Below are 27,967 nucleotides of genomic sequence, written 5' to 3'. Positions count from 1 at the left end.
CGCGGTTCGCGTGGCCGAAGGTGACCGACCGCGAAGAGGAAGAGGCGACGGCCGCGTGCCGCGTGCCGCTGGAAGCCGCCCGTTTGCAGGAGCCAGGTCGTTTGGACTGTTCGCTGTGCTAATCTCCCCCATGTATCCCGCCAGCTTCTCAAAGTCTCCGCACCGTCGCTTTTCCTGGGCGACTCCGGCTACCGTTTGCGGCAAAACGGTGAGCGCTGGGCAAGTGGTGCCTTGCATCCTCCATCCGTGGCCTGTTTGCTTGCCGCTGTACCTCTTAGCTGTTGCGGACAGGTGGCACTTCTGCCGTCTGGATGTCCTCTCTAGCTGCTGTAGCGGTCGCGCGGGAACTAGCCTCCGTACGCGGGCGCGGATTCATATCGCGAAGCTTGCTTCGGTGCATCGCTATGCTGTGAGTGGAGAAGCGCTCCCGCAGGGTTAAGGTTAACTCTAGGCTCAGTGTTGTGGTGCACCCTTCTGTTTAAGCAAGAGAACTCACTATTTTCTGTTAGCTCGTCAATGGAATTCCTTTGCCCACTTGAGCGTACTTTCCTTTTTTTTTTGCTGGGGAATGCTTTTTTATTGTTTGCGGAATGAACTTGTCTGAATAGTTCAGCCTGGCTGCTACGTTAGTCGTTAAGTGATGCTTTGATAGCACTCTTTATCTTACATTTCTTTTTCGCGCAGCACGCTCTTCACGGTGTGTCTTTTTCTTAAGGCTTTGGATTAAGTTTGAACATGTTTCCGCGCTGTTCACTATAGGCTGTTATTGGGCACGTCTGTTCTATTTCAGAAGCATTTTATCGGAGAATAGTCGCGTTTGACGCCGCCTAGCCTGTGTTATGTTGTAGCTTTTAGTATTTTTGTGGATTCTAGAAGACGCATGTTGGTCACGCGCAGAGTTGGTAGGTTGTCAACCATGTGGAACTGTTTTTTGTTCTTTTGTAGTATTGAGTTTTAATAATTGTCGTACTAAGTGCGGCTACACAAGTGACAGCCGAGTAGCCGTGTGGAAGCCCTGCGAAACATCTGTCGCAACTTACCGGCGCGCCCACTTTATTCCGCGGCACATGTGCCCAGTGCTCACGACTCGTATGGCGTAGAGCTTCGAGGAGAATTTAACTGTACACGTGAGCACATACGTAAAAAGGAGAGCAAGCGACTGATGCCTAGCTGGGGTGCCTCGAAGCCCGCGCCATCGTTTACCACCGCGCGATAATTTCTTGTCATTTCATGGGTTCCATTCGCGAATTATGGTACCGCGAAATGCGCACATCCTGGCACGAACGAAGCCTTTGCCCGCCTTCAGCCTTTTTTTTTTTGAGCTGAGGCGTTAGCGCTCATTCAACCTGCGTTATAAATCAGGTCATTTTTTAGGGAATTTTTCTGCGATTCTCTGATGTCTACATCTCAGTTGGGCAACCAAGCCAGAGAACAGAACGACTGAGAAAGTCTTTGAAGAAGGAAATATTAGAAGACTGTGGCTGCGCTAGGCCGCATGCACCTCAGACCGTTGATTGCGCGGCCCAAGTCGCGCCATGAATTAAACGCAGCGCTGCAGCGGCACAGCAGGCGTTTCGCACATGCTTAATGTAAAAGAAAGCGAGTTGCTGCTCCACATGAAATACCAACTTATCGGGGCGAGGACCAGTGGACGCATGTAAAGCTGGGACAGTATTTTGTAACCTTTCATTTTGTTCACGTCGCATTTGATACTCTGCCATTCTTCGCTGCTACCGGTGACTGCGGCCCTAGAGTATGACGTCACGCTAGCCGTGGCAGAAACACAAAGCATGACGGCACGTTTTACAAGCGTCTCTTGCTTTTTCAGCTCTGATCCCGTTTCGAAAAAGGAACTATGCGATGTCTGTGCGACGAATTGGGGCCGGACTGGATGCGGCTGCGTTAGGGCGGCTGCCGGCGATGCCGTGTCCAGAGCGGCCGTGCCTGTGATTGCTTTTGTTTCCCCAGCTCATGTTGCTTTCGTCACGACTGACGTCAGGATGAATTGAAATGGAAACAAAATGAAACATATGGGTAGATATGGCCCCTTCTTTACATTGAAGGAGTGCAGACAGCAAGTTTTCAGGTGCTGTCCTTTTTGCCGATAACTATGCGCAGGTCCGTCCATAGGCACGGCGGAACGGGAGTAGTTGTACCAGTTTGCTTTTTAAAGGACTTATTACTGCTCTATTTTTCATCATTGAGGAGTGCAAAGCCAGACAACAGCGGAGGGAAACCGCACTATGTTGTCTTCTTCCGTCTTGTTCGCGCTCTTCGGTGATGAATGCCTGAAAACTTGCCGAAGTTTTCACGCTAGCTTTGATTCTCTTCAAGGGTTATGATTTTCACAGGCTGTGACATCAGAGTTCAGTGCACAGAACCGCCTCAAGTCACGTGCACTTAAAAAAGAATGTATGCAATAAATTAATTGAGATTACGTAAAGCAGACGAGAGATAGGCGTTTCATCACTCGTCACCCCAACGCAAGAATTTTTAAGCGAGCATCAATAACAACGAAGATATAGGCGATTAAAAATTACGCTCTCCCTCTGCCCCTCAAATCGTACACGCGGGGCACCAGGAAAAAATAAAGAAAACAGCTCTGGGACTGGGTCCCGCCCATGAATACAACATCCGCTGAAGTTTCTTTTGCAACTTCCGGTTGTCGCTCCTAGCACCCCAGAAACAGCTTCAGCGCGTGATTGCGGCGCGCGTTGGGTTTCTTTGCTTGTCGTCTGTTGTAGTTAGCAGTAATGGACCGGGACGGATGAATGGATGGATGGATATCGCTGAACCCTTTAAATCGGGCGGTGGCTCAAGCCACCTAGCCATGACTTATGAAATTTTACTCTTGTCTTGATTTCAGCCACCAATCAGATAACCTTCACTCGGTTATTTCTACCCGCTTAAATTCTACTTTCTCTTCACTGTTCTTAAACCCCAATGCTTTGGATAAATCAACCCCGCTGCTTTCCACTGTAGGGTGAAGCTTTTTAAAGAAAAGTATCAAGTGTTCAGCTGTTTCCTCCTCCTCTCCGCACGCAACGCACAACGTGTCTATCTCGTGGTACCTGACTCTATATGTCTTAGTCCGGAAAACGCCCGTCCTGGCCTCAAACAACAAAGAGCTTCCCTTACAATTATTATAGATATTTTCTTTGGCAATTTCCTCCTTAAAGATACTGTAGTTTCTCAGTGCTGATTTCGTCAGCATCCCTGTTTTCCACAGAGCTCAGTTTCTTTAACCTTTTTCTTAACCGATAATTGCTAATTTGCCCCCCTACTGCTGTCGAGATATTTGCTTGTCAATTTTCTAGTTCGCTTTCTCCATTTTCTATCAACATTCCCCATGTTCATGCATCTGAAAACTTTTCTAGCCCACTGATTTTCCCCCATTTTTCCGAATCGCTCCTCAAATGCTATCTTACTGCAAGCTTCTCTGCTCTCGAACGACGCCCATCCCATATCACCCTGTACCCCCTGATTTGGTGTATTGCCATGTGCTCTCAAAGCTAGCCTCCCTACGCCACGTTGTTTAATTTCTAACCTTGCTTGAACATCTGGTCTCATGCACAGGACTGCATTACCGAAAGTCAGGCTAGGAACCATCACCCCTTTCCAGATCCCTCTAACCACTTCATACTTATTGTAATTCCACAGTGCTCTATTTTTCATGAGAGCTGCATTCCTACCAGCTTTATTTATTACATATTTTTCATGCTCTGTCAGATACTCAGCAGCGTTATTTATCCACACCCCAAGATACTTGTACTCATCCACTACTTCTAGCGTGAACTCCTGTATTCTATGCTCGCCGACCTCATCGTTAAATGTCATGACTGCAGATTTTTCTTTACTAAACTTGAAATCTAATCTATCTTCCTCTTTACCACATATGTCTATCAACTTCTGTAAATATTCTTTGTTGTCAGCCATTAGCACTATATCATCGGTGTATATTAGTCGCGGTAATGACTGTTTAATCAATTCTCCTTGCTTGAAAAAGAAAGGTTGAAGTCTAGTCCGCTCCTCTCTTGCTTGGCCTCCAACCCTTGCAGATACAACATGAACAACAAAGGACACAGAGGACATCCTTGCCTAAGCCCCCGCTGTATCTCTACAGGCTCTGATACATGTCTCCCATTTTATAAGCACTCTGGTACCCTTATATATATCTTTTAAAAGATTAATTACTCCCTCTTCCACATCCAATGTGCCCAGTATGTCCCACAGATACTCTTGATTAACGTTGTCGTAGGCTCCTTTAATATCCAGAAATGTTAGCCATAGGGACCTGTGTTCCTTTTCAGCAATCTATATACACTGCGTCAATGAAAACAGATTGTTCTCCAACCTCCTTTGTTTCCGGAACCCATTTTCTAGCTACCCTAGCACCCCCTCGTTCTCCACCCAAGCCTGCAATCTGTCCTCTATAATCTGCATCATCACCCTGTAAACCACAGATGTCACTGTTATGGGACGGTAGCTACTTACGTCGGCTTTGTCCCCCTATTCCTTATATATCATGTTCATTCTACTTAATCGCCATTCATCGGGAACTTTACAATCCACTATCTGTATTAATGTTTGCTTGGATTTTGGTCCTATCTTTATTATTAATATTCTCGGAATTCCATCTGGTCCTTTTGACGTGCCACTAGGAACCTTCTTCTTTGCCCTTTTCCCACTTTCATTGCTCAAGTGAAGCTGTTGCAGTAACCGGTCTATCGTCCATCGATAAATTATGTGCAACGTTTCTTTCTTTAAATTTTTCTGTCATCCTTGATCCTATGTGTTTTATCGCTTCATCCCCTTCTAGTCGAATACCCTGATCTGTAACAATAAACCTTTGTTGTTGCCTAGTCTTATTACTCATTGCATTTAGATGCTTCCAAAATTTTTGAGCTGTTTTTCTATCGTTTTTATTTACTTTTGACATCCAATGGGCACCCTTTCTTCAAATTTTCTCATTAATCAAATAGGATGCTTCTCTTATACATTTTATGAAGGTATCCCATTTTCTTTCTACTTCAACTTCTGGTTCCCCCTTCTTGTTAGAACATATGTGTCCTCTGGACGCTTCCCGACGTTTCTCTATCGCCCTCTTGACCTCCTCATCCCACCAACTCTTAGGTTGGCCTCTTTTTCCTTTTAGCTTTACTCGTACCTTAGCTAGCTCTAGCTCCAGTAATCGAGTTAATTTGGTATAAGTCCATTCTGTTTCACTATACTCAAAAATTACTTTCTCAGGCGCGACTACCTCGAGGCGCGACTGCTACCTCGAGGCGCGACTGCTCGCACTTACGGCCGCGATGGGCATCAAGCCGTATGCGTTCACGCCGTACCGGCTGAACGCCAGCGACGACAGTAGCTACTCGGCGAGCCACTGCGAGTGGCTCCGGAACTCCCGACAGAAGGAGGCGCATAAGAAAATTGAAACCATATGCGCGAAGGCAATGGCCTGGCTCGTGCTTGCCCGAGAGGGTCACGCGGCGCCACGAGCAGATGGTTTTCACGGCTACCGGAAGTGTGCCCGTGACGTCTTGGCTGCCGTGGCTCCTGCGAATGACAGCGTGTTGTGGCCCGGTGACGTCATGGGTATAGGGACGTCTTTTTGCACGATTTTAGTTTCAAAATCGGTCACTACGAGCACACCAATCGGCCCGCGAATTAAAAAAACTGGGTTTTTAAAAATTGGTAATAAATTGCCGGCATAGTTTCGTAGACTCATACTTGGTGTGAATGCTTCTTAGGATCATTTCTAAGCATTGAAAGCATGTACAAGCGACTTTTTATTCATTGCATGGTCCTGTTAAGAAGCAGTGGCGCTTTTGCAGCTGCGTCGTCCGCTGCGAGTGCATTCGAGTTGTAGCCATTCTATGGTTCGCAGCAGACTAGTCGTCGTAACTGAAAGTCGATTGTGTCGAGCTCGCTGCCGGACTAGTGACCTCAGTGGCGGTGGTAACTTGTGGAGGAAGCTCAGTCTCACTGTTTGTATCTGTGGCGAAAAGCGAACACTGACGCAGACGTCCGAAATATCGCGGAGCTTTCTGAAGCGGCAGGTTCTCGTGTATCCATCCCTTGAGCACAGTGTCATCGATAATGCATTGGCGCATTTATAAGCAGGCGCATTGCCCTACACTGATGAACTTGCGAGGTTGTGCAGGTAGTAACGCGCTCGGGGTTTCTGTCACTTTGTGCCTGTTGTGTTGCGTGTCGATGCTGTTGGGATTCAGGTAGCAGCATCCCACCGCTGCCACCAGTTGTTGGGATTCAGGTAGCGTGACTGGGCCGGAGAAGAGACGAGGGCGATCGGAGGAAGAAAACTTGGAAAACTTTATACAGACTATTTACATAATGTCCAAAGTACGGGCAACTGAGAGTGCTTCTCAGTAAAGATAGCTTATTAGCAGTCGGGAGTCTCTCCCGTCAAAGGGTATCTCTCAAGAAGGGGGGGGGGGTCTCTCTCCTGGTACCAAACCAGCAGCTCGTTAAATACTTTTCGTATTCCCCAGATCCCTAGCTGGGGAATACAGTTCGAAGAATAATGTCCAATCACACGATGGCACTGATGGTACCACCCACGGCAGGGCGGTCCTGATGTTCTCTCGCAGCTCGGTCAAAGGAAAGGGAACAGGACCAAGTCGCATTGTCGTCCACGCAGCCTCCAGGTGGGCCCGCGCCCATGTGGACCCGGAAGGCGCCTGCGTCGCACAGGAATGCAGACTGTCTCCCAGCAGGGGTTAAAAGATCTTGTACTGATGACCGGAACGCGGGACCTCTGTCGAAGGCGCGGCACTCGGGCAGTTGTTCAACCCCAGCGTGATTGAAGAGAGCAACGCTGATCTTGTACTTCGTCGTCTGAGGACCGGAACGAACACGTGGGGACACTATTATCGTCGCTGTTTCCGGCATTCCAGCCACGTCTCCCCCATAGGGCTCACCCACACTCGCGGTGGTCCTCAGGGAATCCTCCCCATGTCCAAATTCGCCGAACTCAACAGCAGAAAGGAAGCGCGAGCACAACAGCACCCCCGCCGCCAGATATTGCGCCCGGAAATTGAACTGCTCGCACGTAGCTCGTCTGATTGGGCGTTGTTATGTATTCGACGTCTAGACGCCGAGGGCGGCAGGACGACCGACCCTAGGAACAGACGACCCACGCAGCGCCAGGAAGACGACTTTTATTCGTTCGGCGACGCGCTTTTTGAGCGCTAAGCAGCCAATCAGGGAGTGACAAAAGAAATGAATATATCGTGGCAAGCGGGGCAAGCTTATCTGTAAATTACAACGGAGAGTGCGACCAGCACCGCGAATGTTACAGCGTGCCAGGAACCAGATGCTCTCTGGGAGTCTTCGGAAGACCTTCAGTGCCGAAGATCGGCATCGCTTCCCCTCGTCAGATGGCCGTTTTGGGAAATTCTCTGCAATGCTAGCCAAAAGGGATCACCGACGCCAAACCACACCCGACAAAAGCAAGTGCCCTGAGAACCAACTCAACCTGCTAGACCAAAACTCAGGGCCAAAACTGCACTTAGCAAAAAACTTCAACTAAAACTTGAAGAGATCGAGTGGTTTGCCTGAATGAACACATGGTGTCTCCCGACGAGGAGTTTAGACAGGGCACCTGTCTAAGGCGCGTGCTCCCGCTCGAGGCGCACTTGGAAGAGAAAAAATTGGCTAAATGAAATCAAGTTGGTGCTTCGAGGGCACGCGGTACGGGAATAGGTGACTGGATTTGGCCAACGTGACGTTCAATTTTGCCCTCCCCATTACGTCAGAGTCAATGCACGTTACACCACTCGCTCTTACTTATCCTTGGCCGAAACAAGGAATACGTACTCCTAGGTATGTTACCTGAATACGAATAACATTACTGCACAGAAAGTAGGAGATATACGGTCTCTATTAGGAAGAGAATGTGAAATAAATCACCAAAACTAAAATTTTGGGGGACATCCCCTTTTGGTAAAATCTTTACCAGCTAAAAGGCTCGGCTTAGCCCGTCGGCATTTGTGTGGAGCTTGCCTTTCTTGCAGCTAACCTCGAAGCTATGGTGCTGGAGTGCCAGGCACCACCTCAGTAGACGACCATTTTTGGGCGACATATTGTGCAGCCAAGTCAAAATGCAACGGTTCGTTTCTACTGTGAAACGGGACTCGGAGACGTAGCATGCCAGTTTGTCTATAGCCCAAACGAGGCATACGCATTCTTTTTCAGACGTGCTATACGCCTCTTCCCGCGTTCTGCGCTTGCGGCTCAAGTAAAGGACAGGCCGTGTGTGCCTGCCATCGCTTTCCTGGCAAAGAATAGCGCCAAACCCGCGGTCGCTGGCATCACATTGTATGATAAAGGGTTTCGAGAAATCTGGTGCTGCCAGTATTGGGTGCTCGCTTAGGGTCGTTTTCAGACTCTGAAATGCCTTCTATTTCTTTTGGTCCCCAAAAAGATTGGTAGGCTGACTTTCTCTCAGCGCGTCGGTCAGGGGGCTGGCTAAATCAGAGTAGTCCTTTACATAATGCTGATAATAGCCTGCTAGGCCAAGAAAAGCCCCGAGTTCCGATTTTGTGGTTGGGCGATGGTACTGCACCACGCCCGCCTCTTTAAGTTCTGCAGGTCTGCGTTGGCCTCGTCCAACCACATGCCCAAGATAGTTCACTTCGACGCTCCCCAGGTGGAATTTTCCCGCCCTTACCGTTAAACCAGCCTCGAGCAGTCGGCTCAACACAATACGCAGGTGTTCAATGTGCTCCTCACAGTTTTGTGAGAAAACGGCCACGTCGTCAAGGTAGGGGAGAGCGAAATCTGCAAGTCCCCGCAGCACTTGGTTCATTAACTTTGAAAAACAGTACGGAGCATTTTTCAAGCCATAGCTCAACATTACAGGGCGAAACGTGCTCGCGGGGGACACGAATGCTGCGTTCCTGGTGGCGCGCTCAGTGAGTTTCACCTGCCAGTAACCACGAACTATATCCAGTGTGGATATATATTCTGATTTAGCGACTGTTTCAAAACCCTCTCCTCGATGTTCGGAATGGGGTTGGTCTTGTCCACTGTGATTGAATTCAGTCTCCGGTAGTCCACGCAAGGTCTCGGATCCTTACCTGGAACCTCTACAATAATGATTGGTGACGTACACACTAAACACAAATCAACCCAGGTGGGTGTTTTTAGCTTGTCCTCTAGCGTCCTCCCAAATCGAGGTTCGATATACACCGTTTGACTTGGTGTAGATTTCAGCACCAAAAAAATACGGAGGACTTACGGTTGGCGAAGGGAGCAGATTGGGTGTAAATGTTTACACCAAAAATACGAAACACTTGTGTTTGACAATGGGAGTATATTTGGTGTAGATGTTTACACCAAAAAATACGATGCACTTCCGGTTTGCAATGGGAGGTTTCAACCGCGGCGATACACTGAGCGGTGGCTACGGTGTCGTGTTCATGCAGGCGCCGATTTTGCAACGCCGGCATCTAGGAGGAGGTGATGACAGCGGTCCGTTTTTCTATATTGCATTTTTGCTCTTTCTTACAGGGCTACTAGAACTGCTTCTGACTATATAGGCGGAACGGTGCTAGTTAGTTAATCACAATAATCAGGTTCGACTGCGCTTTGTAATAATGAACAAAGCCCAATCGAGCTTCAATTTTGATATAACATCCAGTCCCGTTCCGTCCATGCTGTTACGAAGTAGTACTGCAAGGAACAGGGCAAGAACGCTGAGCACAAAGTGCATCGGACCGCGGTCTTCACCTCCTCCTGGATGCCCGCGTTGCACGATCGTGGTGCCATGCATACACACGACGTCCCAGTCACGTCGCAGCGTACTGCCGTACATCGCGGAAACAAAACGAGACCAGCGGTGGCGGCAAGGAAACGTCTTTAATCTGACTCCGCTGAGTATACGGCACTTCTGTAAAAAATACACAAACCATGGCTACGGCGCTAGCCGAAAGTATCTTGACGGGGTGGTTCGCAATGGGCAAGAAAAGCAGAGTTGGGGAGACGACAGGCAATGAAACTGAAAACAAGACCGTGGTAACGGATCTACGTGTCAAATTCCTGCTACACATTTTTCTTTTCTTAAAAGTATACCATGTCTTCACTGTGGTGCAAAAACCGAATCCCTGAAGTTAAAGAACCTGAATGGTGCACTAGCCACTTGCAGGCAGCTCCACATTGGAAAATAATGTTTGCCATCTCTCTGCCTTTAGAAGTTTTTAAAAAGAATGCATTTGTATATTGCATCCTTATAGTCCGTTCATTACTGTTACTTATTTTTGCAGTCCATAATTGACCTTTGTAAAGAAAATTTTGAATTCCGTGCTCCACTCGCGCCTTGAAAATATTTTTCGAGCACTATTTTCATCCAGTCTATAAGTCCTCAAAGTCGATAAAAGCAGGATTCGCAGTAAGGATTACACAAAAACATTGCATATAGCTTGTGCTCCGTGGTTTTATTTTCAAACAAAAATATTGTTCTTAGATTTTACCTTCATAGTGCAAGGTAGTTGTGTAAGTTTGTTAGACATCTTTTTTTCGAGACTGCAGTTTCAAGCACTTTACAGAGCATTGTTACTAGCACGTCCTCAAAACACTGTTTGCAATTTAACTTGTGCATGCGACTTACATTCATTCCATTGGATGTTCGAAAATACTGAATTACACAGACCACCGCTACAAATAGCGCTGGATTATCACAAATGTGAGTTACTAACCTACACACATATCTGAATTATTAACACCAGCAGCATTAAAAGGCTGCTTAACATGTCAAGCTTATTCGATTGAAAAGAAATTGAAGAGCCTGCGTAAAGTAAAGAAAAGGTCACAAAGACCTGTAGATTACAATTTTATTTTTTTAAATGGAGGACAATAAACAACTTTTGAAACCACAATTCTTGGACAGGTATTAGAGATAAGGACTAACTTGAAATCAGCACTTAAAAGTAATCAGAACGATACAATAGCAAATCTTGAAAAACAATGCAGAGTCAACTTGAGAACTTCTTCGCTACACTTCAGGCTAACTGGTGCTGTCAGATAAGATTAGCGAAAAAAATGTTATGCACCAGACAATTCCCAGTGGCTAATTCCAAGTGGCTAACTTCACGATGCAGATTACAAACTACAGTAAAAGAAATACTAAACAGACATCCTAAAGCAGCCCACTAAATCTACAGTAAAATATCACAGGCATAAAACTTCTGTATTTGTTCTTGAGAAACACATAGGATGAACATAACCTTAAAAAGCGTATACAATATATTAAATTTAACACAATCACATAAAAAGAACACAAAACAAAACTTTACACTCAATATATGGAGGTCTATGCTCTAGAGAAAGTTTATGTGCCCCGAAAGATATGTTAGCCACCCATTTGAAGGAGCCTGTCGCAAATAAAATGCAGCACTCATAACTTATATGGAAAAAATTAGAATACAGAAACACATGCACACATGCTTTTCAATCTAGCTAACAAGTAATGACTAAAGCTGAAACACAAGGAATTAGTCAACCTGGTATTACGTGACTGTGCGCACTACAAGAAAAGCAAAAACACATGGGCTAAGGTCAAAGCGCTCAGGACAAAGGCATTCTCTGATCGGGAGAAAGGCATTCAACACCTTCACTTTAGGACGAAGTGAAAAATTCCAGAAAAGTTCCCATGGCAACTGATCAGACTAAGGACTAGTAACTTTGTGATTAAATAAGTAATTGAATTTCTGAAGACCTGTGTCTAAGCACATATTTGCTTGAAAACTTAATTGTTCACCAAATCCATTATCACCATTATTTTTTTCTAAATAATGGATATGTATAAATGCTAGCAAATATGTCATGTGGCAGAACGGGAAGTCTATTAAAAAACAAAAATTACAAAATGCTTACAGTGCTCCCAGGAAGCTGTCCGAGCTAGATGCAAAAAGATAAAAACCATGACTAGCCCATGCAGGGACAAGAAACCAGTGGGGTGATGATTCTTAGGGTCAACGAAATGTTGCTGTTCCTGTTTGTCATGTCTTTCCATGCTGTCACATAATGCGAGTACAGCATTTGCCGAAGTTTAGAGCCCATGGAATTCGCTTCTGAGCCTTGTTGTGCATCGCTAGCATTCCAGATCTCTTGAAGGTACAGAAAATCTTGCCCTGACCACAGTGAATGTTGGACATCCATGGATGCTCAGAGGCCTTATTACACGGCTTAGAAGCCAAACCGTTTGGCTCTGTACTTTTTGACAAAGGCTATACATCAGTTTTCTCACAGATTCATGCTGATATTGTTTTCCTTTTTCTTCGCTCTGGCCAACTGTATCATGTTAACATTGATAAGTTATAGCAGCACAGTTTGTGTTCCACTACCAGTATTCCAAACAGTACTAAAAAACTAGACATGTAAAACATGTACAGGCAGATAGAAGAGGCAGCTGTGAAGGAAAGACGAAGTGGTTTTTAAAAACTGATGCGCTCAAAACCATCAAAGCGTGGTTTATTTTAAGCCCAATATCTAAAAGCACTCTCAAGAAAGGTCAGCAGACAGAGTGCCTTCTTTAGATTTTCCAAACGGAACACCCAGAAGGCTGCAAACAGCAGAATCCCCACAGAAGCGATGAGGTTTTCACTACAGGGTGATGGCCAGTGAACAGGAAAACTGCGCCTTGATAGGTGAGGAGGCATGCTGTAAGTGCTTGGTCCTGCAAAATTAAAAATGAAACATCACTGACATTTCTAACACTTGTAGAAGTGCAAAAAAATACTGTCGCATTTCAATATAATGCACATTATGACTACACTATCCTAGGGATGAATTCATGAGGGGGTGGTCTCCCCTCCTCAAAGTGAGAAATTTCACATAGAAAAACCATGCTCAACCCAATTTTTTCAAGAATAAAGTCAAAGAAATGCGAGGTTCAAACATGTCACTGACCGATTATTAAAGATAATGGTAACCAGGCTAATGTACTTGGAGCTATCAACACTGTCTAGCTTTAACTTTATTGCCCACCACTATGTGCAGGAGACCTTGGTGACAAGTTTTGTATCAAAACTTTTTCATTCATGATTCGTTAGTATGGATGAATCACTTTGCGAGAATTTTGCTCGGAAACGAAAGTGTCCATATTACAGAGGTGCAACTGTACATATGATTTGTCCATTAGAGCCATGATCACATCTAGTGGGCCACCACTACTATTCAAAAGTTAAACAAAATGCTGCAATGGCCTCCGTGCCAAAGATTTGAAAACCATATTCTAGCTATAAGACAACTGAGCTGCTCAATCTCATTTAATTGCAACCAGTGCAGACACAGCCTAACTGTAATCGAACTAGAGGCTAAAGAAACATTGGTGAGCCACTGCTCATAAGGAAGCGTGATACAAAGTGCGTATTCGAAAGGTACAGCTGCACACGAAATCTACCACTCTTGCTTTATCCATGACATTTGATACAAATGGCGACTGCAGGAACTTTTGCTGAGCATCGAAGAAGCAAATTTTCTCTAGGGAATCACATTTTGAGCATCTATAACAGCCCGGGATGCAACAATCAGTACTCCCCATGAATCACATTTGCGTGTGTATAATGAAGAACTAAAAATACAAAACTGGCATGGTGTTGTTCAAAGTGTATATCGCCATTATACACAGCTTGTGAAGTAGCACTCCACAATGATTGGATGCCATCGAAGACTACAACACAAAACACTCTTTTCCAACTGAAAATAAAAAATAGCTGCACCGTATCCAGACATTATTACCATTTGTCAATAAAATGAAAAAAAACCACATTCGCAAAAGCAAATAATGGTGATCGCCTCTCCATAATTTCGTGCAAGTCTAAAGAAACCACAACCGTCTCAACATTGGATTATTGGATAGCTGAAAAGAGTGGTAGTGAACACGCGTGAAAATGAGACAGTAGCAATGCAAATCCCAAAATAGCTGCGTGTCATTACGCTGTATCTGGTTTAGTCATGAAATTACTCTATTTTCAGAACTGAGCATAGTTGCAGCAGTTACACTGGCTCCTTATTCCTGCTATTGTCTTTTTTTAATTGCACAAGTAACTATGCCTGAATTTTAACGAAAATCCCTTGGGGGTCAGCAGCTCCTTACTGTCACTGTTTGCATCCCGCCTCTTTGCAAGATAACGAAACACCAGGGCTTTGTGCCAGCCCCATTCTAAAATAAATAATCACAAAACACAAGATTTGCTAAGGCTCGTGACATCAATGACTAAATTTGAGTAAATTCTGTTCCTAAAAGGTAGTCATCAGATGCTCAGATAAATACTGAGCTGCTATTTTCGTACAAAAATTTCAGTTCTTGCCTATGTCCACCAATAATTTGCACAAAAATACCTACAAGTGTTGCAGGGGGCATCTTTCTTTGTGACTTAACTCTGAACTGTTTGGTACTGCTTTTAGATTAAACTGATGCAACCTTGGAGTTCTTCATAGATTAGAACCTGTATAGAACAATGTCCAGTCAGGTTTGATACCAAACAAATCATTATGAATAAAATGTATGTCGTTCGAATTACTGACTCCAATAATGATAGGTGAGCAAGGCAATGAAGTATGTGATGCTTTGTAATTAAAGCAGTTGTTATGTTTTAACAAATAGTGACAGCACGTTTATACTGCACCCATCGAAGTTACGCCGCAACGTACTGCAGAACATAAGGCAAGAACTGACAGCCGTTGCTTTCTCGCTTTCACTCGTATTCCAGTGACAAAGAGATAGCGCCATTGACTGAAAGCAACAAATAATCAGATTTAAATTCTAAATGTGGCGGCCGAATCTATGACGGCAGAATACAAGTATGCACACCAGAAGCTTTGAGCACATTCATAAATTTGCTGCGACGCGCACGATAAGCAAAATTATGTTTTTTTGTGGGGAACCATGGCATTTTAGAAAAAGCGACCTGATTTTTTTTATGTTAATAGCGACGCCGCATACCTCGTTCTGCGAACATGCATGAAATTAAGAGTGGCCAAAAATGCTGCACATATCCAAACTAAAATGACACAAATGCTTCGGAGGACACTAAAATAACAATGCCGAAAACATACAGCCGCTTGCAAGGTGTACTTCAGCTCAGACGCAAGCAGACTTGTACTACAGAGCGCTCGTGCGTGCATGCTTTGCGGAATGAAGGCGAACTTATAACGCAGGCAGTGGGATTGACTCACAATGCAGGTGCTCAAGCGCTGGCGCATAGTCATATAAAACAACCCATACACTGGCAGCGCGTCGTTAAGAAAACTGCGCTAATGTTTTGCTCCATTCCGCAGCACAGTGCTACAGCGCTCCACACAAGCCTGCTCACATCTTTATCATACAACGATATTTAAGACGCAAAATCACTTACATTGACGGCGAGACGGATATGAGACGGCAGGGATTCAAAAATATCCTTCCGGGCAGCAGTGTCGAGGTTGAAATTTTTCTCCCGCTGGCCAAGGGCGCGGCAAAGCCAGCGCTTGTCTCAATTCGCTAACAACGGCGCCATACCGCAATTCGCAAACCAGAGCGAGGGGCAAGCTCCGCCGTCGTTTACGATATCCACTGCGGTGAACTCGGTTAAGCATCCATCTTTCCTTTCTCCGTCGCGCATCGAAAAGCAGCAGCGGCAAACGCACAGTCGCCGCTCACGATATCCGTTCCAAGAGAGGCTCCTGACAGCCCGCCGCGCTCAATTCTGCGACGCAATCCGAGACGGCCCCGCTGGCGCTGCTAGGCCGAACGACTACGCAGCTTCGGTCACAGCGTCCGCACTCACGAGTCACGACTCTCTCGCCGTCTTCTGATCTTTGCGCCGCCTGCTGTCGAATGCATCTCGGCCGAAACCAAAACTTGCTGCTTCGTTCCGGAACTAAGCGAAACAGATAAAAGTACACAGTTCCACTGGCGCGTTCTTTTGAACAGCAGCAGGAATTCGACCTCGCTCCGTCTCAGTTGCCGTACGGTGTTTTTTCTACACCGTTCGGAAGGTTCCGAATGGCGACAACCACTCCGTTAGAGACGGCTGATGAACGATTTCAGACCTCGTTAGCACACCGTCAGTTCTAGCTGGTGTTGCTTCGGTGCTGTGCACTGTTTAACCGCTGTTCTCGTCGGGCGATGTGGTGTTTTAAAGCGGACGAACACGGATAAACCTCCCATCTCGTGTCATTCGTGTTTAGTGTGTATAGTCACTTTCGTAGGGCACTATGACGCCAAGTTTGCACATACGGCGGATCTCCGTCTCAATGATCTCTTTTTGTCTTGGAGAGACACGGTGCGGTTTGCTCCTGATCTGCTGTTCGCTGGACAGCTGAATGTCGTGTTCGACGAGGGTTGTTTTTCCTGGCTCGTTTGAAAACGCCGCCTCAAAGTCGCGGACGACGTTTTTCATGTCTCCTCGCTGACTTTCCGTCAAACGTGGTTCTCTGTCGATTGAATTTAGCAGCTCATTCGCTGCCTGCTCGTCCTCATGCGGGACATAAGGTATGTCTAAGATCTCTTCCTCTGGCATGTTCAGCGCTATGTTAACCACGGCCTGACGCTGTACATAAGGATTCATCAAATTACTGTGGATTATCCGATTGTGTTCTTAAATTTTAACTAATAGTTGGTGTCCGAAAGCTTGGACACCACCTTAGCTGGTGTTCCATTTTGACGGACGCAGCAACATCACATGGTCGCCAGATTGAAAGGTGCGCTTGCGTGCAGCTTTGACGTAGTACACTTTAGACAGTAACTGCGCTGCTTTGACACTTGCTTCGATGAAGTCTCTGGTTTTCGCAAGTCTTTCCAGTAGCTTTAGAACGTATTCCACTACACAGGGATCCTCTCCGTAACCCTCCCATGACTCCCTCAGCATGCGCAACGGGGTCCTCAAGTCATGCCCGTAGACTAGTTCAGCGGGGCTAAATCCTGTGCTTTCGTGGGGGACGGATCTCATTGCAAAGAGTGCTGCTGGAATGCAGCCTTCCCAATCTCCCTTATGCTCAAAACACAGAGACCTAAGTATCCGCTTTAGCACTGAGTGCATACGCTCGACTGGATTTGACTGAGGGTGGCGAATGGAAGTGCGGATTATTTTAATCCCACACCGTTCAAAGAACGTTGTTGTCAAGCAGCTTGTGAACACGCTCCCGTTATCGCTTTGTATCTCTACAGGGAACCCCACGCGAGAGAAAATTGACAAAAGGGCGTCAACAACTAATGCAGTACTTAGATCCTTCAAGGGAATGGCCTCGGGAAATTTGGTTGCACGCACAGTGAGGTCAGAATGTAGCGACAACCAGAGTTGGACGCTGGCAGTGGGCCGACAGTATCTATTACAAGACGCTGAAAGGGCTCTGTAATGATGGGAACTAGTGCCATGGGCGCTTTCCATTTATCCGTCGACTTGCCGACCCGCTGGCAGGTGTCGCAAGATCTAACAAGCTGTTCCAGATCTTTCCGGCATCGAGGCCAGTAATATTCGAGGGCTAATCTAGCTTTTGTTTTCTTTATGCCCAGGTGGCCCGCCCATGCATTCCGTGTGCGAGCTCTAGAAGCTGCCGCCGGTACTTCTCAGGCACCAGGAGTTGCTCATATGCGCGTCCCTTGGAGTCGCAGTATTTCCGGTACTGAAGGCCTGGTTTTTCATGAAAGCTGATGTTCTTTCTGGCGACTCCCTCTCGCACATTATTGCTTAGAGCTCTTAACGATGGGTCGCTTTTCTGCTGTGCAATGAGTGCTTTCCTATAAACCTTAGTCAACTCCTCCCAACAAGTCGAAGTAGGGGTTAATGTCGAATCCTTCGCGTTGGTTCCTGTTGCCCCATTCCCTACGGAATCGGCAGTTCCTTGAATTTCATGAGCTACCGCTGGTTCGGGAACACTATCATGATTATGCTCATGCGGATTAGACGGATCAGTTTTCCTGCAAGGATCCCCCGGCTGGTCGGGAGAATGGTTCGGTGCCTGCTCATTTATCGGAGCGTAGTCGTCTTTGCGAGCTCTCGCGCTCGAGAACGTGTTAGCGCCATGCAAGCCAAGCCCGAGGTGAAAGAGAGACCTTTCTCTTTCAGCAGCTGCTCGGATTTGTTCAAAAACAAGTAGGGCAAGTGTGTCGGCAAGTTTGCGCTAACTGCCGCTTCTGTCTCTAGCCTGCCAAAAATCCCCTCTAGAGTAACCTTCGCTATGGGCAAGCATGCACTCTGTTCTTCGGCGAACTGCTTAATCCAGGCGCATTCGCCGGTGTAGACCGTGGAGGAAACACAGGACGGGTGAGCAACATCCATTGTAGCCGCTGAATCCCGCAGTGCTTTGAATTTCTTGCCATTTATCACCACGTCCCGCATGTATGGTTCCAGCAATTTAAGGTTTTCCTCCGACTCTCGCATGCACGCGAACGCCATCTTTTGCTGTTGGCAGTTCAATGAGATGTGACCCTCCTTGTTGCAGTTATAGCAGACAATCGGCTTTCGCGCTTCAAACGCGCGAGCTCCAGGTGCCTGCTGTTTCGGCGAATCGGCAGATTTGGGTGACTCAATCTTTTTTCGCTATCTCCTCCTTTTGATCCCGCATCCTCTGCTCGGTGATCCCGGCGTGCTGGTGGCACCCTTCGGTCGGGGATTCTCTTTAAATAGGTTTGTCCCTTTTCTAACCTGTTATCGTACCCTGCCTTGCTTTGGAGGTTTCGGCGAACGTAATACTCGTCTGCGAGCTGTGCCGCTTTGTCTAGGTCTATATCTGTTAGCCTATCTCGCTGCCATATCCTCAGATCTTCAGGAATCGCGCTATAGTACTGCTCTAGGGCGATGCACTCCAGTACCTTGTCATGACTTCCATGCACCTAAGCTGTCTTAAGCCACTCTTAAGCTGACTTTAAGCCGGTACGCGAAGTCAGTATGCGACTCTCCGCCTTTCTTTGTTTGCCTGAATCGCTGCCTAAAGGCTTCAGCAGAAAGGCGGTATTTCCTAAGCAGTGCGCTCTTTACCTTGTCGTAGTCATCACACTCTTCCCGTGAGAGGCGAGCCACCACTTCGGCCGCCTCGCACGGAAGGAGAGGAAGTAACTTCTCCGACCAAGCGCTCTTGTCGATGTGCACCTTCCCGCATGCACGTTCGAAATTTACCAAAAGGAGTGCAATATCGCCTCCCACGCGGTATGATGTTACGAGATCCTGCAATCTCTGCCTCCCTTGCTCCTCTACCGAAGCTACAGGGCTAATACGCGCCATATTCCCTCCGTTCGACGCGATTTGCAGCTCCTTCATTTTTCGAGCATGTTCTCTCGCTTTTTCCTCTGCCTCACGGACCTCCCGTCTCTCTTGAGCCAACCGAAGCTCATCTTTTTCTTTCTGCTCGAACGATACCCGTCTTTCTTGAGCCAACCGAAGCTCTTCTTTTTCTTTCTTGCGTCCAGCAATCGTTTACAAAGCCTCGTCGACCTCCTCAGTAGTCACCTCCTCCTGCCGCATAATATCGAGATTTTCTTTTTTTTTCTTTTCGCAGAACGTAGCGAAATCCCCAGCTCCTGGCAAATTTCGACCAGCTCCTGCACATTTAACTTCTCCATCGTGAGTTCTACCATGCGTAGCAAGCCCACTGAAGTGGACAAAGCAGTTTCCCTAAATCAATTTCCCAGACCACAGGAATACACACCTAGCATCTGCCTGTGCTAGTATGCTCTGGCAGAATGAAAGGAAAACATTGAGCACTCACCCTGCCAAGGTATAGCTGACGCCCCTCAGTTCCGTAGCTGGCGAGGTCCGTTGGAGCCGGTAACTTCACGTGGACGTCCCACCGCTGCCACCAGTTGTTGGGATTCAGGTAGCGTAACTGGGCCGGGGAAGAGACGAGGACGATCGGAGGAAGAAAACTTGGAAAACTTTATACAAAGACCATTTACATAATGTACAAGTACGGGCAACTGAGAGTGCTTCTCAGTAAAGATAGCTTATTAGCAGTCGGGAGTCTCTCCAGGCAAAGGGTATCTCACAAGAAGGGGGGAGGGGCTTCCTCCTGGTACCAATCCAGAAGCTCGTTAAATACTCTTCGCATTCCCCAGATCCCTAGCTGGGGAATACAGTTCGAAGAATGATGTCCAATCACACGATGGCACTCATGGTACCTTCCACCCACGGCAGTGCGGTATTGATGTTCTCTCGCAGCTCGGTCGAGGGAAAGGGAACAGGACCCGGTCACGTTGTCGTCCACGCGACCTCCAGGTGGGCCCGCACGTATGTCCGGACCACGCCCATGTGGACTCGGAAGGCGCCTGCGTGACACTGGAATGCAGGCTGTTTCCCAGCAGGGGTTGAAAGATCTTGTACTGATGACCGGAACGCGGAACCTCTGTCGAAGGCGCGGCACTCGGGCAACTGTTCAACCCCGGCGTGACTAAAGAGGACAACACTGATCATGTACTTCGTCGTCTGAGGACTGGAACGAACACGTGGGGACGCTATTATCTTCGCTGCTTCCGGCATTCCAGCCACGTCTCCCCCAGAGGGCTCATCCAGCCTCGCGGTGGTCCTCTCCCCATGTCCAAATTCGCGGAACTCAACAACAGGAAGGAAGCGCGAGCACAACAATGCCCCTGAGAAACTTTGGTTGTAGGTCTTCGTTGTTGACGCATTCAAGATCCGGATGGCTGGGTTTCTAAATGCACAGGCGGGTGTCACAGGTTTCTAGTGCACAGTAAATGGCGGCTCTCGGAGTACCAGTGGCAGAAATCTGCAGTTTCGCTCTGTTTTCTTCCTTGTTTGCGCAGCAACCCGAAGGTGGCATGGATGGCCCATTCGAAGCCAGCGAGGCCGGCTGGGGCTCGACAGCCAGGAGCCTGGCCTCGGCCGTACCGGGCCCCAGCTTCTTTCTGATCAAGGAGCAACCCAAATCCCTTCTCGCAATTAAGGTGCGTATACGATGCCGGGCCATCACGCTTTTATATCGGTGTATGTGACGGGGCTGCATTTGATAGGTCGTATTAAGGGACTAGAGTCTAGATGTCTTGTGACCTTCAGCAGTGCTGCGATGCACCCTTTACGCTGCTGGCTAGTCGCAGATGTGAAAAATACCAGGGGCTGCCGTCCTTAATCTATTCGCACTTGCAAACTACTACGGCAACACCCCGCGGCCTTAAGATTGCGAGCTGGTGATCGGTCCCCGCGGCGTGGTCGATCGGAGTGCTTCGAATGGTGAAGATATTCGTCAGAAATAAGAATATTGTATATTGGCCATCGACAGCCTAACCCGACGTCCTGAAAAAGTGGCGACCGGAAACCCTTCTGATCACGCAAAGAAATTAAAATTTCTTCCGTAGGTGCGGGGAATAGAAGCCAGTATTTTCAGACTGTGAGGCGAGAGCGCAAACCGTAGGCCGCAAATCCCGGTTTCCTTCTTGGCAAACAAAGGTGAACCTAGTATTTGGGTTGCCTTATGACTGCATGCTAATGAGTACGTGTGTGATTAGAAAGGAAGAGAAAATAAAGAAAAACAAAGGGATGTTTTCGTTTTCAAAGCACGTAAGTAGTCTTAAGTGCCTTCCATAATTTTTAGTATTGCGTGAGGCGCGAAGCAATAGACTTCAGAAAAGTGAACAGATTGTTCTTGCCTCCGGGAACAAAGTGAAAAAAGCAGTGATTAAGTGGGTTCGTATGGTTAATCGGACTTTTCGCAGCGATGTACTCTACTGACAACGCGAGCCGCGTCCTCAAATCATTCCTGCTCAGAGTTTTATGAATACGCCTATTGATACATTTCAGGATACCACTGGCGCACGAAAGCAGTTCAGTTCAGTGCTTAAAAATTGAGCTGGTGTTAAATATATTGGTGATATTTTGCGGCGGACATTCGCACAAAAACTTTCTCCTTGTCTTGCATACGGTTTTGTGTTACGGTTGTCGTCCAGCTGAAGACTATTCGCATAGTTAGCAAGGTGAGTCAAGAAGGGGGCCCCAACCAACCCGCGAAAGTAATGTATCACGGGACACTCATGCAGACCGAAAAATCTTGGCTGTCTGGCTCCTCTGAGACTGCAAAATGCGTACATGGCACGAATTTCACTGTTGTAGTAAAACACGCTGAAGGGCAAGTTGTACCTAACTTGCAGAAGATGAAGCGCGAGGAAGAACAGCACGTTGTCGAAAGACGAAAATGTTGCGCGTCTCCCGTTGTTTTTTTTTTGTCCTCGCCTTTGTGCTGTCTGTTTAGCGCTTCGTCTTTACAAGCATCACAGTTGCATTTCCATTTCTCCCGCGTGATCCACAAGGTGGGTGAACATACGCAAAAGTTCGACTACTGACGTTGGTTTACGCGCTCATGGTGCTATTTATGTCTATCGCTGGTCGGAAGAATATACCGGTCTCTAATTTTCGGCAGCTCAACCAAACTAGATGGTCCTTTCACTGCGGCTGCAAACAGTAGTATGCAGTGCCTCTAGTATTACTGCTGGCCTCTAGCGCACTCCTTTTTTTAAAAGGGTGAGCTCTAGAAGAAAGTTTACTTCCTTTTTTACTCCCATATATGCGTATTCATGCTCAGAGTGCAGGAAAACTAGCCGCTATGCTTTGCACAACGGCAGCGCGCTGGAAATAATATTAAACATAGCGCGGAAACGCACCACGAAAAAAAGAATATCCACCCAAAATATTTCAATTGAATGTGTCGTGCTTTACTGTGCTGAGTTTAGTGCATGCGATAAAATTGTATTTTTTGGGGCACTTTCACGCATATTTCGAGCCATGGACACTCTAGCGTAGTTTCTAATAATTTCATTATGGGTTACTGTAGCCTATTTAGACGCTTAATCTAACATGAAAGGTGACTATAGCGTTCAGAAGCCTCGTTTGCCTCTAAAGGCCCACGCGTTTTCAGCGACGCTATCGCCGCCTCATCTGCCATGTCATTTGGCCGCGCCACGTGTTGGAGATCGAACGAGCGAATGAATTTGCTCATTGAGACGAGTACTAAGAAGCTCTAACATAAATTAATGCAGCTGTTCCAGTCTCTCGTGTATGGCCTGCGACGATTTCGCGAAAATTTCGGCCGATGTAGTTAAAGCACTGGTTCATGCCATGGGAACCTGTTAATATCTCAGTAATGCGTTCAGATTATTACGGCATTTCACTGAAGATGTCCTGATACGTTTAAAGCATTTCATCAAAGCAATTTTTCAGTATTCTCATTTTGTTTGTTTTCCCGTTCACTTAACAGGAACTGCAGGACCGAGTTCATGCGCTAGAAGGCTTCCGGAATGACATCTTCGCAGTTCAGGATATCCAGCAGACGATGCAAAGCAGCTCGAACCAGCCGCCCCCGGTCAGGCTGTTGTCCTCCATCAAACAGCCTTCCAAGCCTGTGTCCGAGTGTCGAGGTGAGACTCGTGCGCCCTCGGGCGGTGCCGAGTCATTGTCGTGGACTGTGAATGCCAAGCCCCGGCGGCACAAAGGCGGGACTTTGACGACAACGGTGTGTGGCCGTGCCAGAGCCAAAGATGCAGGTGTCGGTAGTGGAGAGCCCGGTCAGGGCGTCGTCGCCAAGCCTGCTACGGTTGCTAGTGTTTCGTCCAAAGGGGATACTGCCTCCGCCATCTTGGAGACCGACAAGCAGGATAGCGGACTCGATTCTCACTGCCGCGACCACGGCTCGCGCGAGTCGACGCTCGCTCCCAAGGACGAGCTGCTCTCGCTTCTGGACATAATCGACGAGCGCTGCGTCCAGCTCAAGGAGCGAATCCGCCAGATGGAGAAGGCCTCGGGCTGGGACTCTGCGCAGCATGGCAGCCGCAGCGAGGTGCTGGAGTTCTACGAGAAAGAGCTGCAGGCGCGGCTGAACCAGATCGAGGTAGAACGGACTAAGCACCGCATGGTGGTGCGCCAGCTGCAGGCCACCATTCACCGCATGGAGGGCGAGAAAGTCGCATGTGAGGAGAAGCTCCAGGTCTCGCTCTCCGAGAGGAAGGAGCTCGAGAAGAAGGTGCACAGCCTGCACATGCAGTACGTGAGCGGATGCCCCAGCTCGCTGCCGCTTGCCAAGCCGGAGGCCGCCGAGGCGTGGCCCTCGATGAGCCTGCACAGCCTGGGCGCCCAGAAGCTGGCCGGAGAATGCGCCCAGGGCATAACATCGGAGGAGGGCAAGGCCAAGGTCTCCACTATTTTCGAGGAGTGCAACCCCATCGAGCTGAAGAAGCAGCTCTCGCTCTACACCTTGGAGAACCAGGCACTGCGAGAGAAGGCGAATGAGGACGAGCAGCATTGGTTCGCTAAGCTCTCCGAGTGGAAGGCAACTGAGGCCTCTCTGCGAACTGACATCCAGAACTTGATCCAGCAGCGTGAGGAGTACCTGCATGCGCTGAAGAGGTACCAAAGAGGCAAGCCAATCTCGCAGGTCAAGTATAAGGAGTTGGAGATGACTGTGTGGGCGCTGGACAACCCAGAAGACCAGAGAGCTTACCGGCGAGGTGAGGATCTGCCGCCTGGCGGAAACCGGTTTCTGCGCCCCGCTGACCCGGGTTCGATGCGATCTTGCAACGAGAACTTTTCTTGCAAAGACTCCAGCAGCAAGGCGCAGAGCCTGCCTCCTATGCTGCTGAATCAGGCGAAGAACACCCCTTTGATATCGCGAAGGGGAGCCTACGCTACCGATTTCAGGCGCAATTCGCTTGCAGAGAACTCTCTGGAAGAAGCCGGCTTCAGCATCGAAGGCATGGCTGACGAGCTAGTTGATCGGCGCCTTGGAGCAGCAGTGATGCCAAGCGAAGCAGTCCGCCTCATGAATCTCGAGGACGACGGTGACAAGGGGGCCAAACCTGGTCCACAGTCGAACATTGAGATGATCTGCAACGAGTTCGACCCGCTGTCCAAAGCCGAGAGACAGTGCGCGAGTAAGCCATTCGACTTTGAAGATTCACTGGATCTCTCCATTCCCTTGAAGCCTACCAGAGTCAGCGCAGTGAACGCATCCAAGCCGAGCCGCAGCTCTGTGAACATGAACATGAACTATCTTACTCCAGGAAGTGGCAGCTCGAGGATAACTCTGGACCAGAAGCACAGGACTTTTGGAAAGAATAAAAACTAGCCGTGTGGTGCACCTCTTGTGTGTAGGCATCGAGTGTCGATTCCGCAATATCATGTGTGATGTCCTTTCGCTTCAAGAGAATATTTGCGCATGATGCTGGGGTATCGTATGGCGCGCTTTGGTGGCTGTTGTGATTACGATATGAATGAGCACGTGTCATCAGTGCGTTTTTATGTATATATGCATCACAGTGTGTGAAGCATGCAGTTAAGACATTTTAAATATGCCACGTGCCCCCTGCTCCAGCTATGTCTTCCGTGGAGGCAGAAACGAATTTGACCAAGCTTTCTAGAAAAATATTCGAAGTAACGCCGTAACGGAACAGTGCACCACCAACAGAGAGCTGCTTAATTGCGGTAAGTTAATTGTGTGTATTCAGGAGCGATTGTCTGCGCTTCATTCGAACATCAAACATGCCCTCGATGCTTAGTTTGCCATAGTCGTTGCAGTTAAGGGGCCGTGACGTTTTTCTACACGTTTTTGCAGCCGTGCTTCATTGCACATACTGGGTAACATTGTTCCTTTTTGATCAAGGGTTTGTCTGCAGGGTAACGCTTTGACACTGAAACGAACTTCAGTGTTGCATCTGTGCATTGAATCAGCGCCGCTCCTCCTGTACACTGACCTAGCCTGAGCTTCGCCTCGTTTAAACAGCACCCGTTTGGAGGCGTATTGCATAGCAATATGCGCCTATTTCCGATCTTCGGCGTGCCACAGCTGTCCTTGGTAATGTCCCCCGCCTCGAGTCCGCGTGCCACCAGGTCCTGTCATTTGGCCTTTCGTGTTAAGCACAGCCTGCATAATCGAAACTCTCGACTTGCCGTTCCCTTAAGCGTCCAAAATTGAGCTAGTGCTCTTAAATTTAATGGGGAGGGGGAAAGTTTTAGCAGGGAAATGTGTGTAGAACTGGAGCCGCGGCATAGGGATAGTGCTGCTTTGCCGCGCTCGGGCACCGAATTGGGCACTTCTGACGAGTGTGAAGTGCATAGTTTGCTCGCTGCTGCCGATGGCGCTGCTAGCACTTGATGTGGCCGGCGGACACTCTTCCCTAAGCTACGCGTCGAACACTTCTTTAAATCTGAAAGAGCTTAGACCGCTGCTTAGTCTTGCACAACCGAAGGAAGATATAACCACTACAATGGCCTTGGCCATAATCGACTCCGTGCGGAATAGGCGGGGGTTATTTCTCGGCGGTCTTTTATTTATTTATTTATTTATTTATTTATTTATTTACAATACCCCTAAGGGCCCTCGTGCGAGGGTATTACATAGGGGGGGGGGGGGCGATACAAGCATAAAAATATGGCACAGGCATTAGAAACAAAATACACGTAATAATTAATTAAAAACTAGTAATGTACACAAATAACAACAACAAACAACGCAGAAGAAAATACTCAGTAAATGCACATAATACAACAAAAATACCAAATCTGTTAGTCCATGGTTTGTTTTAACGAATGCTGAAACGATTGTGGGTTAACCTCAGTAGCTATGTGTGATGGCAAGTTATTCCAATCTATTATAGTGCGAGGAATGAATGATTTCGAGTAGAGCAATGAACGGCATGTGACGCGTTTTATTTTGTTAACGTGGTCGCGGCGAGGAAAGACTGCAGGGTGTGGCAAAAAGAAGTCGTCGTGGAGGGTGGGATGGTGATACAGTTTGTGAAGCAAGGTTAGGCGAGCGAAATGGCGTCGACATGATAGCGGTTCCAACTCGGCACGTTGTTTTAATGCTGTGACACTGGTGAAGCGTGAATAATCTGAAAAGATGAAGCGAACAGCACGGTTTTGCAGGGATTCAAGGTTGTTTATGATGTAAGCTTGATGAGGGTCCCATATGGCAGACGCATACTCAACTTTCGGTCGGATTAGCGTGATGTAAGCAAGTTTTTTTAAGTGTGAAGGCGCGTGTTTGAGATTACGCCTAAGAAGGCCGAGTGCGCGATTTGCTGATGCTAAGATTGTGTTAATATGGTAATGCCAAGTTAGGTCAGACTGAAAGTGAACTCCTAGGTACTTGTAAAGGTTCCTTAAACACACCCGCTTTTTGTATTTTTTGTGGTTCTGATCTGCTCGCATCTGGTGTGCAGTGCTAGGAGTTCAGAAATGCGTAGCAGATTTCGCCTTACTTAATCTGCTAACGGAAAGGTACAAGTTGTGCACGGAACTTCGCTTCAGTGCAATTTTTGTTAGCGCGACATAATGCAAGCCTTCAGGAGGAAGCAGCGTTGGGTATCAAGGCACCGTATAATTACTTGCAACTATTTTTCTTCTTTGTTTTGAATGAAATGTTCTCAAGCTGCAGCATTCTGTGTGCGACAAGTTCACCGGACATAACTTCTCAAGCAGCTGAAACTTGTTTAACGCTCCGTCGTTGCAGTCCAAACGACGCCCGAAGGTTTTTCTTTTGTTTTTGTAACGTGCATCTTTCAACCACATTATTTTGAGACGCCCCTTTTTCGGAGAGACGTTTTCGAGAGCATATCAGCTTATGTGCCGTGCCTTCTTTCGAGACCGTGTTTGCGCAGCTGCAAGTCGCGTTGCGCGTATTCTTTTTAAGTCACTGTTGTACCCGACGTTCCAAGTGCAGTTTCGCTGTTAAAATTAATCCTGCCATGTATTGACGCTATAGTACGCGTGCCTTGCTGCGGTGTGTTCTTGTTCCTCACGACGAAGTTGTTTTGCCGAGCGCAGGTTGCGGCGCTCTTGTATTTGCAGCTGCAGGGAAACCACCTTCGCCCCTCAGAGGAGCGGTGGAGAGCAGGGCGATCGTTTCGCCTTCTGTACGCGTGTGCGTGCTCCCTCGAGTCGTGTCCCCGAGGGCTGACTCGTGCTTCGTCTGTTAAATGAGGGGATACTTTGTAGAAATAAAGTTATAGGTTTTTACATTTACG

At 47.6% G+C, this 27,967-nt stretch overlaps 1 protein-coding gene across 1 annotated transcript; it reads left to right on the top strand.

Annotated features, from left to right (window-relative positions):
- Window positions 1–31: 31 nt before the first annotated feature.
- On the top strand, window positions 32–27,967 carry LOC144094178 (uncharacterized). The gene is made up of 4 exons (XM_077628099.1): window positions 32–208; window positions 20,765–20,905; window positions 23,206–26,261; window positions 27,087–27,967. The coding sequence occupies exons 1-3, from the start codon at window positions 131–133 to the stop codon at window positions 25,066–25,068; spliced, it is 2,082 nt and encodes a 693-aa protein (XP_077484225.1). The 5' UTR covers window positions 32–130; the 3' UTR covers window positions 25,069–26,261; window positions 27,087–27,967.

This window comes from Amblyomma americanum, chromosome 1, assembly GCF_052857255.1.
Source record: "Amblyomma americanum isolate KBUSLIRL-KWMA chromosome 1, ASM5285725v1, whole genome shotgun sequence".
NCBI classification, from domain to species: domain Eukaryota; kingdom Metazoa; phylum Arthropoda; class Arachnida; order Ixodida; family Ixodidae; genus Amblyomma; species Amblyomma americanum.
This window is presented reverse-complemented; position numbering and strand designations above follow the sequence as displayed.